Source organism: Melanotaenia boesemani, chromosome 22 (genome assembly GCF_017639745.1).
Source record: "Melanotaenia boesemani isolate fMelBoe1 chromosome 22, fMelBoe1.pri, whole genome shotgun sequence".
Lineage (NCBI taxonomy): Eukaryota > Metazoa > Chordata > Actinopteri > Atheriniformes > Melanotaeniidae > Melanotaenia > Melanotaenia boesemani.
The window spans coordinates 20,361,742-20,377,412 of record NC_055703.1 but is presented as its reverse complement, the minus strand read 5'-3'; the positions used below and the strand labels follow the sequence as shown (position 1 = coordinate 20,377,412).

At 38.2% G+C, this 15,671-nt stretch overlaps 1 protein-coding gene across 8 annotated transcripts; it reads left to right on the top strand.

Annotated features, from left to right (window-relative positions):
- The first annotated feature begins 5,021 nt into the window (after positions 1-5,021).
- Positions 5,022-15,489, top strand: max (myc associated factor X). 8 transcript variants are annotated; one of them, XM_041976103.1, is made up of 5 exons: positions 5,022-5,193; positions 5,479-5,505; positions 11,109-11,216; positions 13,023-13,161; positions 13,904-15,489. In XM_041976103.1, the coding sequence occupies exons 1-5, from the start codon at positions 5,158-5,160 to the stop codon at positions 14,089-14,091; spliced, it is 498 nt and encodes a 165-aa protein (XP_041832037.1). In that variant the 5' UTR covers positions 5,022-5,157; the 3' UTR covers positions 14,092-15,489. The 8 variants fall into 8 exon arrangements, with proteins under 8 accessions (XP_041832037.1, XP_041832035.1, XP_041832042.1 ...); XM_041976101.1 differs by having other exon boundaries at positions 11,109-11,234; XM_041976105.1 differs by having other exon boundaries at positions 5,023-5,193; positions 13,038-13,161.
- The last annotated feature ends 182 nt before the right edge of the window (positions 15,490-15,671 follow it).

Here is a 15,671-nt window from a genome sequence, read left to right as displayed (position 1 = left end):
CATGAAACACATCAAGCTAATGTAACACTGAAAGAAGAATAAGTTCAAGAACTCCTGCATGTTTCAGTTAACATAATTTAGGCAGTGATCAAAATTGAATTCAGGACATTTAAGCTGGAAGCAGAGTACCCGACGAAGGCAACAAACTGTAATAACTTTAATCAGTCTATTAATAAAGGTCATGCAAAAAGAACTAATCAGTTAAATCGCTGAGCTTGACTTTGTGTACTTGCTGATATTCATTCACAAACACTTAATTACAAGCTGCTGAACTCTTGCTGCAGTTTGAGTTATGTACTGACATTACTTCTTTCAGCAAGCTGCTCACATGTAGTATTTCTGTGCATCACTGAGGAAAAACATGCAGCATTTTCTGTTTTTCAAACCTCACACTTCTTTATGTTTCACTCTCTCTTGCAAGAACTGACAACCACATCCTCCCTACTGGCATCCACTGCTGTGTGCACACAGATCACTCTCACAGGATTGCACACATCTGTTTTACACCTTAAATAAAGCAGGTGAAACACATGGAAGAACCTCATGGAAATGTCGAGCTGACGGAAGGTGACAATTACACACCTTTTTATAGAGGCGACTTTGTGCAGTGCAGGTGGCAGAAAACAAACTGTTTATTTCCCCAGAAACAAGCTCATGTCACTGTAGTTTACACCTGACAGATATGGTTGCAAATAGATTTTGTGCACAGCTTACCTGCTGAGCCAGAGGGTTCCTCTTCTCTTCTCTATAGAAACAAAACATAGTCCTTAAATTGTCGTCAGTCACACACCACTCCAAGTCTACAGGTTGTGCAGAAGTGCCATCTAGTGCACCTTCAGAGGAGATAAGCCTCTGAAGGTGCACTTTAAGGTTTAAGATAAGGTTACTTTAAGGTTAGACCTGAAAGTAAAGAAACATAAATAACTGTTGTCTAATACATACATCTAATCTCATTTCTCACTCTCTGGCCCGCTTTCCTGTCAAGCTACGGTGAAATAAAGGCCACTAGGGCCCCTTTTAAAAAATAAATGAACAAATAAATTAATAAATCAGTCAATAAATAAAAGTGTGAAGAGTAATTCAGGAAGAATTTCTGTGATGCACATATCAATGCCTGCATAATTTCAGATAAAAGTGTTTCAACTGGTGTAGTAAAAATTACAACAAATTCAACTCGACTTACTTAAATAAATCATTTGGATTTCATGGAAAGAGAATAAATTGATCTGATGTGATTTGATTAAATTTAACCAACAATAATCAAGAATGAGTCCTTGTACTTGATTTAATTGTGTGGAAATGTGTGTTATGATTAAATTACGTTCATCCAAAAGACTTTTTTTGTTTTTAGTGTATGAAGACTCAAATCTGAACAACAAAAGCAAATATATTGCAAAATTTTCAGAAAAGAAAACAGACAAGAAGACAACAATTACCAAAGTAGAACACCTAGATTAGGCCCATGTCTGCTGTGTTTCATGAGTTTGTGTTTTGCTCCTCAGGGCCACTGTGCAAGTTTTGTATAATGGATGCTGTTTATTTTCTGTTTACACATGACTGTAACCCCAGCACCAACATATTGACAGATTTCAGAATCATGATAAAAAAGAATGCACCTCCATTAGTTCAGACTGACTGCATATAATTGGACCAGAAAAGAGAAAGCATTTCCTAAAACGTCATCACCATTTACTGTAAATCTCCCCAACGGATCTGTAGTTGCAATACAGCACCGAGTGCCTTCTGTTTGACTTGGGAAAATAATCACGATGAGTCATAAACAGGTTGCTTAAATGTTTGATATACAAAGAAGATCTGCCATGCAAAGAAATGCAAATTACAAACCCTGGATTTGTTTTAAAGACAGAACAGGCCATTTTATTTCTAACTGTGACAACTGCAAAATGAAGTCCATCAGTGTTATTTCCTTTAAATTAATTCAGACTGATGGCTGATAATTTTAATACATTTGTTCCATTTAACAGCCATCCTGCAATTTTAGAAGAAAACAAACAAAATGCTGCTTTAGGTTTGCAGTTCTCAACCTTTGAGTTACAGCTCTGTCAGAATAAATGGGTTTGCTAGCTGTGGCCAACATCTCTGTAAGAAAATCTCGTACTGAAACTTTCAAGAAAACCCATTCCACCCATCAATGAGACTGAACTGCTGTTGAGGGCAGTTTTATGAAATTGTGAGTTTTAATGGACCACATTGCAACGATCGGAAGCTGATTTGAGTTAGCAGACTTCAGTTTGTGTGCTAACCTTCAGGCTGGTATGACTGGCTTCTAAATACATGCTTCTGTCCATTTCTACACAACGTAGTGAGAATAATTACTGATATATTTTAACTGCAAGTGGAAAAGAAGAGAAAAATGTAGTTATATCAGAGATTTGTAGCATTTTGTCGCTGAAAAAAAGAAAGTGTATTGACTTTACACTCACTGACTTGGCTGTTTTATTTGATAAATAGATAAATTGATGATGGGAAACAGCTTTTTTCACTTAAATAAAATGAAAAATACTTCATTTATTCCAGAGGGAAATCATAATATCGTAGTATTTATATATATATATATATATATATTAGCTTTAACGCTAACCAGGGATGTTCCTCACAAGATGACACTTTTATCCCTCCATACGGTAACTTGACATTCTTTGTTTCTGTTTGGCAAATAACCTTAAATAACCTTATACTTGTATTGCTACAGGACTACTGAAGCTTTATCATGATGTGAGCATGCTCAGATGCAGCAGAGTGAGCTGACTCCTGATGACCCTTTACAAAGTGCGCATGCCAAGGTTTCATCAGCAATGACAGTCCCTCCAGTAGCCGCTTGGACACATCGGTTACAGCTTATCAGCGCAAAAAAAAAATATTGTAGTGGACTTGTTGCTGTTCTTCTTTGGTATTTCACACATACAGTGTTCTGCTGTGCTTCTATTGAAAGGCAAAACTACATATTTTGGTTACTTTCAAGTTGGACCTCATGCATTTTGAAATGTTATGCTGCAGAATGAATTGATTGTGTGATTGTTTAAAACTTAATTTACTGCATGGGAAACTGCATGATACTTCTTCAAAACAATTTACTAGCTTACCCTTCCTGTGGTGGTTTATCTGACTATGCACCCCCTTCCATGTCTCTTATTCACATCAATGGCAAGAACAATGAAAAAAGTCTAACAGTGATTGGATCCTGAAACCCTTCCAGTGTCCTCTTCAGTATGTTTGCAAGAGGACAAAAGGAGGGCATTTTAATGGTTTAGCAGGCCATCCCTGTTAGGACATTGGGGGAGGGGAAGAAAGCTCTGCCAGGACTGATCAGGCCTGTCTAGTTGTAATTAAAGTAATGCTTTCCATGCTTGGATTTTTATAAGCTTTTCCTTCTTCAGTCTCCACCACTGCTCATCTGTGTTGCCCAAGATGAGTTCCCTTCAGCCTAAAACTATGAGGTGACATAAGACAAAGACTACATAACTCAGCTCAGGGTAATGGGAAATAGTACTGAGAGTGATTGTGTTTTTCTGTAACATTACCCATCCTTTGAGGCAATTTGAATGCAATAATTGTGCACTGTAATTGCAAGTTGGGTTTTAGCTCTCCATCCATTAAAGTCTTCTCTGCTCTAGATGCATTATTGAAATATGACCTTACTGTGTTGTTAAATTTTACATAGGCTATTACCATTACATACCATATTTCTGAATGGTCCTTTCTGGTTTATCCGCTGCAGGACATAATGTAATTAAAAAGAATATATATATAGGACAGACCTAGGAGAGAATGATTCAATATAGCCTGAAGATGAAAAAAGAGATGGTAAAAGATAAAAGTCAGCACAGGTCTGAAGCCATGTATCTGTAGGAAAAATCATGGGTGGGAAGGTATCTCCTGTGGCTTTTTTTTTTTTTTTTTTTGGTCTTTTGACCTGCTGGAGGGGAATGCATGAGTCTGCTTTGACTATGAGCTTGTTTATTTATTTATTTTGACACATTCCCTGGTCCACTGTTGCTTTGCAAAAATAATCCACTGTGTAAGCTCCTTATCTGCAGCAGAGTTCTTGTGAAAAAGGAAGCACCAGAGGAGATTATTTGCAATTCATAATAATACCAGCCCCCACAATGTATTTATTCCAGCAGCATTTTATAAACTAGCCTTAAAAGAATTGTTGCAAAAAACTGAGATTTGCTTTATAATGACTTTTTGGCAAGAAAAACTATTCTAGAGAAGTTTTCTTTGATTATTTCTTTGATAATTTCTTTCTAACCTTTAATTTTTTTGTTTTCTCTTGGCTAGGACAACTAAAACATTAAGTAAAAGCCAGTAACACAGAATTGTTTTTCATTTTGCATAAAAACTTGCAAATGAAAATAATAATATTGAAAAATTTGAAGCACTTGTGTTTGTATTTTAATTTTTTCAGCTGTTTTAACTGTACAGATATTACAATAGCAGTCTAGTAAAAAGGTTCAGTGAAAAAAAAATTGAAACAGAATAAAAAAAAGATAGGGGATGATTATTTTTGTTTATCCATACATATCTTTTTTCTTTAAATGTATTGTCTATCAGAAATATATTATTCTAAGACCAGATCAATTCCTTGTTATTATTCGATATTTTTTAAATCCACGTGTCTAAGCCATGACCATATTCAGCTTTGACATACAAATTCGGCTGAAACTACAGTCCCCGAGGTGCATCCTTAAAAAAACAACGCTATGACGTTTCATGAGGGCTAAATGACTCTTGGACACTGTAGTCTATACATAAATGTTGCTTGCCAATTTAACACTTTTAAGTATTTTGATCATGCCTCTATTATTATAGAATAACAAAAGCATATTTCAGTTGCTGTTACTTTGATAAAATACCTGAAATATTTTAGTTTCTTTAATTATAAGACGGTATAAATAAAATATAAAACTACAATTCCCAGATGTCTATTAAATTTAACGCATGCGTGTTGCGGAGCGACAGTTGTGCGTGTGGAGTGTAGTCACGTGGAGACCGTAGAATCCACCTCGGCTCTGTCCAAATAGAACGTGAACTACTGCTGTTAGCTGTCGGTCTGTTGGTGCGTCGCTCGGTGCTAAAACTTCATGTTGTTTTTTTAGCCACTCGTCCATTTAAAGTAGACTATTTTATCGAAGAATGAGTGATAACGATGACATCGAAGTCGATAGTGACGTGAGTATACTCACTTTTCGCATTTTAAGGATGTTATTATGCTAACTGTCGATTTAGCTGAACTAGCTGCCCAGCTAGCGTTAGCTACCAATAAGCAGGCTAGCGTTGCTTTTTCAAGAATTTTTCTCAGGATTCTAGTTAAATGATGAAAAAACACTAGCATATCTTGCATAAACGCAATGCTAAATTGCTAACTTATTTGACTTTTTACTGACTTCAGCGAAACAGTAAGATTTGCTGAACAATTATGGCTACAATTGTACTTTTTGTTCTGTTTCTTTGCAGGAAGAATCACCGAGATATCACTCTGTGGTGCGTAAAGCTGGGGGGATTTGTCCACTGTCGAGAAAATGTTTCACCACTGTTATATAGTTTTATTTATTTATTTATTTATCTATCTCACATTTTACTTCCCCCTTCTTTTTTTATTAGTGGTTTATAATGGTGCACGATGGAGCTTGCTATTATAATATAAATGTTTCAACACACTGCTGCCTTGTGGTGTAACAATTCCAGCTTTCAGATTAGTAATATGTGGACCACATTTCTCCATCATTATCTCCAGCTTTGAGCTAGTCATGCGTCTGTAATGGTGTGGCGATTGTTGCTCGGCATACGCGTTAGCAGTGCATTGCAGGGGTGTCCCCCATCCTGTGTATATACGGCCATAGGGACATGGTGACACGACGTCTATATTTAGACCAAAGCGTTATCCCGCTACAAAAGCTTTTTTGTTGGACTTATGTTATTTTTTCCGGTTGATACAAAGCTGTCTCTGCTTCAAGGCAGCCCCCGCCCCCCCCGGCGGTTGACTTCCCACTACGGGGATCCCGCTCATGATCAGGTTTTCAAACGTGTACATGTAGGTCATCACAGTAAAGAGACTCGGTTTAAATTGTGTTTTGCATCTATGATGAGGATGCAGAGGAAACGTTGAGCGGGTGCTTGTGCAGAGGAGCCGCGCCTGCATCTCGGACTCGGGCTTCGTGTCAGGAATGGGTGCAGCGGGATATTTTCCTGTATTGCAGCCAGTGATTAGAGCCATCTTCTCTTTACAGGCAACTAAAGGGCTGGCAGCTTAAATGAATGACGTATAGCTTTACAGGCATACATGCACCCTGCACGACTTGGTTGCTGCATGAAACGATGGTTTCCTTTCAGACAGATTTAGATAATAAATACGCATTTAAGAAGCCTTGAAGTTATTTTTTTTAGAATATAACACGTAAAGATTTAATAAATATAAAACATGACACCCAGCACACCTCACATCAAGGCATTCTGTTTTAGTCAATGATTTGCACAGAAATGCTTTATATTTTCATTTTATTTAACTTCATGGTGGCTGAATACATTCTTGCAATCTGCAGGCATATAAAGGAATATAAATAATTAAACTTTAACTTTGCAATATTGCTATTTATAACTTGATTACTCAAAGTGAAACTAAAGTGATCTTTAGGCTGATCTACATAAAGTGCTGACAAACCTGTTTCAAATAAGCTGAAGGGAAGTTAATATCAGAGTTTAAAATGTCTAATTTCAAAAGATGTTAAATTTGATGTTAGTATTATTGATATGTTTTTTTTTTAAGTTATGGTATTTAAAATGTCTAAACAGGTGCAGAGTTGCCATCGCTGTTTTAACACATTTAAATAGAGATTTAATGTGTAGATCTTTTTCATTATTCACTTGGAATAATAAATTGTGGTTTCTTCCACAAAACCTTTTTGTTAGGTGTTAACATCCTGATTCTGGTTATGGAAAGGCTGTAAACTGCACAGCGACCAGGATTTCTGTGGTTTTAGCTAGTATCTTAAAGTTAAGACTCACAGCTGCTGATTTTAATGGTTAAGAATATGTTAATGATTTAATTTGTAATTAAATATTTTATTAAATGAATCAGTTGTGTAAACAGGTGTAGAAGGAAATATCGTCTAGCTCTGATATTAAGTAGGGAATCCAGATTTGGCCATAAACAGGGTGTGGTATTTGTATGTATGCCTTAAACACGAGATAAGTGACTGGTAACATGAAGTTATGAAGTGAAATGGGTGTAAAGGGTGTACTTCGCACATTTTTACTGAGCTGTATACATGTAAAAACACAAGAATCCGTATACTTTTTAATTTGTCTTCAGCAAAAGTAGAAGAAAATGTTATGTCATTAAAAGTTTATTTTTAGTGGTATATTGTTGTCAATTTAATATCTAAGTATGATGTTTGGACAATATTTCTTTGTGCTCAGAATGATTTTCAACATATTCTGATATTTCCTGGATTACAATCAAGAAAATGTTCTGTTGGCATCTGTGATGCTTTGCTTCAGTGTGTCTTCCTGTAAGTCAGGAACATGCTCCTCACTTAATAGTGTTAACTGCAGCAGCGTCTGCTTTATTGCTGTTTCCACTGTCATTAGTGCTCTTTTCAGTTTTTTGTGTTGTCTTGTGGCCAGACAGGAGTGTAGGTTTTCATTCACAGAAAGTGAGACAGCCATCTGTATACAGGAAGCAGCTATTAGTCCTTCCACTTGACACCTGGAGCAGTTATGTAATGTTTCATGGTCAGGTATGAATAAAATGGAGCAAACATGCAGCTCTTGTGCAGCCAGCAAAAAGGTTTCAGTGTTTTTATGAACCCATAATGGCCGCACCTGGGTAATCAAACACATGTTTATTTTTGTTTTGTTGTGTGTGTGATGGCTAATGATCTTTGCAAGTTAGATGATGTGCAGCTAAGAATGTGCAGGATGTTAATGCAGATTTGGTTCTATTGAGGAGGATTAATATAAGAGCCTTTACCAAAAATTGTTAAAAAATATTATCATTTGGATTCAAAGTTGCTGTAGAGAATAATGAAGAGTTGTGCTGGTAGTACAGTTCGGGAGGTCAGCACAGGGGAAATTTGCTGTCCAGTAAATTCCCTTCAGGCTTATTTTTGTTGTGGGTAATTAACTTTTTCTTTCATTTTTTGTAATCAAACAGCAGAGTTTAGTGGTGTATTTTAGCCTAACTTTCCAGAAGTATAAACTGTATATGCAACTATCGATTCATATCTGTCAGTTTTAGTTGAGATGGTGAAAATTCTACCAGCGAGATTATTATTATACAGCTTTAGCTTTGTGTAGAAATAAATGTCTCACTTAATAAATAATGTTGGAAAATAATTTTCTCTAGTTGGGTGGTTGGATTTAAGAATTGATTGGTTGATCTTTGTTTAGAAAAGCTTATTTTCCAGGAGGATAAATTGACACTGAGAAAGCTCTTGAATCTCACAGGACACCTGGTATCTGAACTTGCTTGATGGTTCTGGGAACTGCCTCAGATAGGAGTGTTCAAATAATTTGCTACATCACATTTGCCTTTCAGCAGAACATTAGGTCTTTTGTGTCAAGGTGACATTAGCATATTTGTTAAATGATAAATTGGTGTTGCAACTTATTTTAAAGCAAATCTACTGCTAGATTCTACCATTGCAGTCAGACTGGTGTGTACTTTCTGAACCTCGTTTCTCTCCACTGAAACTGGCCATCGTATCAGAAGGGCTGTCAGACTTGTAATTGCACATGCCATCTATAGCAGTCATGTGTTTGTTTATGTCTGTGTTAATGCAGGGAGTGGAGGTTATGATATGAGGCACGAGATGCATGTCTCTCTCTGGGATGGTCTTTGGCTCTTTAGGAGCGGCAGTGGTTCTGCACCGGTCTCTGTAATCACAAGGTATTGGCATTGTGGTTGAATATTTGTGTTTTTTTACAACAGTTTCCCCCTCCTCCTCCATTAACATGTAGTTTGTAACTCCTACACGTCTGCTTTATCTTGTTGATTCTCTTAAATGTCTTGAGTCACGCGTCAGTCACATGCCACACCAAACCTTTGAAACAGGAAACTTGTTTCAACCTGCCTTCTGTCTCACTTGTGGTCACTTTGGTTTTTGTTGTGATCCTTGGACAAAACGAGCCAGATGACACAAGTCACATGACTTACCTTGTTTTTTTTACTTGCCTGAGATGATGATCTGACTACAGCCATCATGTGCATTCCTGATTTTATCCTTGGTTGGAGTGTGGCGTAAGATGATCAGTCGAGCTCTGATTGGGCGTTGTGGTTAATGTTTGTCTGGTGACAACATGGATTAGGCCAGAATCACATTTGATTGGAGGCCATGATGGTTTGGCCTAAAAACAGGTTGAACTATAGGCCTCAAACTGACAGTGGCAGCCATCTTGCCTTTACAGTGTAATTGTTATGCAAACGCGTCTGAAATTAGCATCTTCTTACATGCCTGCTGGTGTTAGTTGAGGATGGAGGAACAGATGATGAAGCCAGTCATTAAACTTGACATTAAAATGGAAAATGAGAAGTATGATTTCACGCTTTAACCTGGATTTAATTGAGTTTGGCAGAATTCAGCGAAGATCATAAGATCCAAGAAAATGCTCCAGCACAGGAAACCGGATTCTGGCTCATCTTATTCAAGTCTTTTGTTTGGAAAACCCCTAAAAATTGAGCCATAAATAGTTGAAACTCCAAAAATGTCTTCAGGCTTTTGCAGCTTTTGGTGCGTCATTGAATCTAATTTAGGGTCTGTTGTCTCTTGTGTCCTGACGCCAGTGTCTTAAATTTGGCTCCGTTCACACTGCAGCTCAGTTCGATTTTTTTTTTTCACTCCTATGTGACTCATGTCAGACTTGTTTTTTAATGCTACTCCAATTTTTTCTCCTTTAATCCAACCCAGACTACTTTTATATGCGGTCTAAATTGGATGCATATCTGGTCTGTGTCAAAGAGACGTCAGTCTGAAAGCTGATGCCACATTTCATCTGATTTTGACCACAGAAGTTAAACAGGCATCACAATTCTGCGCCGGTGGAAGAGGAACGCAGCAATATTGAATCATTTCACACATCAATTTGGCAAAATTTTGTCGGTTCCAACTGCGCAAGTATGTCCAGATTGATACACAAACGTGCATGATGTTGTTTTCCTCTGCACATGCGTGTCACTTCAGGGCCATGTGATCGCTCATAGTCAAAGCAGTGTAATGAAGGTCACATAGAAATGATAATGTGAACAACTGTGCAAAAAACTAGATTATTTTTTTTTTTTTTATAATCTGATTTGAGCATTAAGGCCTGCAGTGTGAATGTAACCTTTGACCTGGTTTTGAGTGTGTGGGCCACTCCTGTGTGCTCCTTTTATAAGGAGGAACAGGAACAGATATGACTTAATTAGCCCTATTCATTCGATTAATTACTTAACCGGTTAAGGATTTTAATGGGTGGCTTCATTTACATTAGGAATATTTTTCTTTGACTTTTTTTTTTTAAATAGAATGAATAAAAAATTCTTGCTTAATTATGTGATTTTATATTTAGATTTATAGCCACATTCAAGAACGTTAAACTCAGAAACTACAGCCCAGAATAATGGATGATGCAAAATGAAACTAAACAGATGGTTAAAAGTAAATATGGATGGTTAAACCGGAATAATCGGTTCACAGAAAATTAATGGCCAGGTATTTTTCAATCAGCGAGGATTAAATTAACTTATCCAACAGTCTGCTGAATATGTACATTTTTGACTGGTTGTCAGCTGTTAGCTGAGGTTGCCGGGATTTCTTTAGCAGTTTGACTACTTTACTGTAATTAAGAGAGAATTATCAGATTAGTAATTCTTAATAATGTTTAATTAATTGTAGCTAGTTGTTTTGTACAGTGTGGATTAAAAGAATGGATACATTTTTGCTTTATGACTACACTGAATGCAAGCATGATGACAGTGGTGGTCAGACTGGTACTTGGCAGCAGAGTGGTTTTGTGTAGGTGTGAGCAGGGACGGCGGGACACCCGCTGTCCTCTACATGCTCTGCTCTGCTGCCAGGCTGAAGGCCATGTGACTCCTCTCATTGCAGGCAGACAAACGGGCACACCACAATGCGCTGGAGCGCAAACGTAGGGACCACATCAAAGACAGCTTTCACAGCCTCCGAGACTCGGTACCCGCCCTGCAGGGAGAAAAGGTTGGTAAAGCTCAGCCAGTAAGTCTCACAAACACACAAATCATATTCATACACTCAAGTTGCAGATTTTTAAACTGTGCTATTTTCCTGAAATGTTGTTGATGATGTGTGAATTTTACTGTAAATGAATGTAGTCATTTGTTGTGAATATACAGAGATGTTGAGTTTGTCAGTGCAGAGAGGGAGAGATGTTTGTACTAGAGAAACTGTAAATGGTGTAAGAATGCAGATTGACAGGAGCAAGGCAGTGATACAGTCTAAATACTTGGATCAGCATCAGGAAGCTATTATGAGGAAATTTTGCTGCACTTTTCCTGTTTTGACATAATTGACATTGAGAGGATCTGGACTGGGTTCAGTAACTGGGCACAGATATATGTTCCCACCCCAAAAAAGGAAAAATCTCAATGAGGATGGAGGGTGGGGCCTAATGAGAGCAGTACCGTTACTGATAGTTTTAAAGATCTGTGAACTGTTCCTCAGTCACATTTTTTTCCCCTGAGGATTTAAATAGCTTTTATGTTGTTGTGTCGGGGCAAAGGGGTGTATTGTTTGTTGTAACTATGGAAACAATATAGCTGGGTATGAAGTGGCAAATTTTAGTCCTTTAGTTCTTCAAAGCAATGTAGTTAATGTACACAGACCCCAATGATGCCTGATGAGGAGGAAAATTAAACACACCATAACGCAACAAATAATGTTTTGTATTTATACATGAAGAGTAAAGAGATCCTGAAGCTACAGTGGAGCTTGGCCATGTAGACTTTTTATATAAGAGTAGAATCTTAAAATTATACTCATTTAACAGGAACTCAGTAAAGAGGAGCTAAAATTATTTTTTTGATTGCCATCTGCTAATCAGATGATCAGTGCTGTTTTCCTGAAAGTGATGGAAGCAGCCAGTTCTGGACAAATCAGGCATCAAAATAAGTCAGATCATTTTATCCTATTAAAACTGGATAAAACATTCATCAGTGTCAGGCATATACAGCCCATAGTGATCACATCTAAACAGCAAACAGGTCACTAATTTCAGATTTTCCATTTAATTTAAATTTAATTAATGATGTGTCATATATTTGTGTAAAAAAAAAAAAAAACATTTTATAAAACTTACCGTCAACTCCACAGTCTCCATATGATGTAGTTGTATTTTTACAGGACAGTAGTTCTGGCTCATTTGATTGGCAGATTTATTAACAGACAAACTCTTTAAGCATAAAGTATGTTAGAGAATAATTAAAGTGTTTGGTTCCATTTTAATAATCATCTGGTAATTTAATAATGGAAAATAATTTCTGAGGGTTGACTCTGCTCTTATTTGGATTTACACATTTATTGGTATAATGGGGTTTATTTGTTTTTCTATCAAAGAAATTATGCCCAGCCATTGTAATTATTAATGAATGATTACACTGAATAACTTGTGGACACTGGAAGTTTAATGACAACGCTGCATCAGCTGGGAGATGAAGGAACTGATTGTCAGTGAAGCGTTTTGTTGTTCCTGTGAGTTGACTGAGCCTTCCAGCAGTCACTCAAGGAGCACGCTCTGACAGTTAAACGTCAGGGTCTTGACCTCCTCTGTCAGACTGAAGCACAAGCAGAATTAGGGGTTAAGAGGAGGCGAGCGGCGCTGACACACAGTGCTGTCTCAGATCCCCTGCAGTGGTTTCAGTCTACAGTTGGCTGGTCAGAGTTGGTTGGTGCAGCAGGAATGACAGCAGAAAGAAATACTGTGCAAGAAGTGTGAGAAGGACTGTATATTTGCTTCATTGCTTCACTTTTTGCATGTGTCACTAACAGCAGTCTACCAAACAGGCGTCTCGAGCTCAAATCCTAGACAAAGCCACAGAATACATCCAGTACATGAGGCGAAAAAACCACACACACCAGCAGGACATCGACGACCTGAAGAGGCAGAACGCACTGCTGGAGCAACAAGGTAATTACTGCTGGATTTCAGGCTTCTCAGGCTGAGGAAGCTCAGCGTGAGGTTTAGATTCATTAGTGTTAGTTGGGGCACATTTCTGGCTGCCTGCTGGTAAGAGTTGGAACTCCAACAGATGTGGTTGACTTATGTAGATGAGCTTTGACCTGCAACAGCAAATAAGTGGGCTACTAGAGGGGGAGTTGGGACAACAAATGCTTCTGTTTTTGATGGCTCCATCTTGTACCTATCTTAAGGATTAAGTATGTTGTTATTTACCGCTTTTCTTTTGCTGTTTGGAGGAAGTAAATAAACCCACATATGTTGACAGGTTGCGTGCCAGTTCCCTGTTTTTAACAACATTTAGCTGGTCTTGTCCCTATAGCTGTAGTTCCCAGGCAGGGCTTGCACTGGTGTTGCATAATCTGCTGTGGAGGAGTTGTGTTCAAGATGACGAACCATGTTAAAAAATACCACTTGCGCCGCATTTACCACTGGAAAATGAAAAGAAACGGCTTGTTCATTTAGACCAATTTCCTCATTAAAGAGGACAATTTCAGTTTAATACATGAGAATTGATGGTTAGCATTTCAGACCCTTCATAGTAAGTGAACACAGGATTTTGAAGGTAAATAAGCCGTATTCTGCAATATTTGAAGGTTTTTAAAGGCCCAACACATCTGGAGCTACTAAAAATCCTGAAACACCACATAAATGCACCTCACCTCGCTTCATGTTTGTTTCTGTGTTCATGCAGTCCGTGCTCTGGAGAAAGTAAAGGGCTCAGTGCAGCTCCAGGCTAGCTACTCGTCATCCGACAGCAGCCTTTACACCAACCCCAAAGGCAGCGCCGTGTCGGCGTTCGACGGCGGGTCTGACTCCAGCTCTGAGTCAGAGACCGAGGAGCCAACCAACAGGAAGAAGCTTCGCGTGGAGGCCAGCTAGAAAGCCGACCGTGGCTAAAACCCGGCCAAGGTGGAGGCGGTGGGGCACAGGGGAGGGTGAGAGGAATCGGCCTTCAATGCTCTTGAAGCTCATCAACCCTTCCTCTCCATGTCAATGACAACAGCAGCCCCTGCTTTCCTCACCGTCCTTGTTCTTCTCTCCTCCATCTCTGGTTGGGCTTGCACTGGAGACTCGTGTCCCCTGAAATGTCCCCACACCACCGCCACAATCGTCTGTCCTTCCAGCTGATCTTTATCGACTGGGGAGAAGAAGCAAGCAGGGGGGGAAGACGACTGTTTCAGTCTATCTAGAGAGCTTCAGGTCCAACCCGCCCCCGACTTTCCCACCCCTCTTTGTTTTTTGTTTTTTTTCTGGTTCTCCATCAGCGTGTCCTTAGCAACAACAATCCAAAACTCAAAAAGAGGCAGCTTGGCTATTTAAGGACTTGATGCTTTTTTTGTACCCTCAATAAGCCCCGCCCCCTCTTCTCCAGGTAAATGTTTGGGGCAGAAGGGGGAACCAGGTGTACTCTTCTAAGCACTGCTTTATAATATATATATATTTCATTTTGTTTATTTTTGTTATTCTTAAGAAAAACCTGTTTAGAATTGACACACACACCTAGATAAATGGTCCTGGAACAGTTCACCTTTTTAAAATAAAAACATTCAAACATTTGTAGATTACTTTTTCCACTAAGGAATGTAAAGATGCTTTAAGCAAATGTTAGTGAAACCCACCTCTGGCCCACTGGATTGCAGATGTTTTCTGCCTGACATGTTTTACCACAAGATAAAAAAAAAAAAGAGAACTCATTTTGTTGGAATTGATGTTTTGAAGGAAAATATTCCTGAATTTGTATCGTATTTTGTCCTTTTGCTTGAAGTAGTGAATGACTTTAGGTGGCTGAATACGTTTGACATCTCGTTATTTTATTATACAAGCATTGATTGGGTGTTTTTCAAGGTTTTCCCTAAGTATTTTATGCATTTTGTAGTTGTCACAAAAGTCCAGGAGAAAAAAAAAGCCACTTTGTCACAGTTTTCTTTAAGGGTATGAGATAGGCATTGAATGTCAAAGGTAGCTCCTGATGTTTGCAGTACAAGGAGTTGAGATGAGTTCCTGTCCATGTGTTGTGCTTTACACAGTTAAAAACAATGTTGCTGAACCCCCCCCCTAAGGAAAAAAGGAAGCATTTTGAGTCTCTAGGAAAAGTGTGTGTATGTATATTGTTTCCATTTTATTTCCAGTTAGGAGGATATAATTAGTGTAGTAGGTCTTTGTCTGATTCCATTCCATGGAAATTACAGGTATGTTGTACATACTGCCAACAATTGTCTTGCAAGTTGAGGCCTACCTTTACAATAAGACTATAAAATAAACTATTTTATCCTTTAACGTGCTCCCTGTGGTTACTGTCATGCCAAGGTGTGAAAAAAATCCTGAAAAGTATAGGTTGCCGGAGTAACTAGTTGAAAAATTGATTTAATGGATTTTCATGTGCTTCCATTGCCTGCAGTCAAAGCATCACCTGAATGTTAAAAGTGCCACCATGCCACACTGAAATGTATTGCACCCAA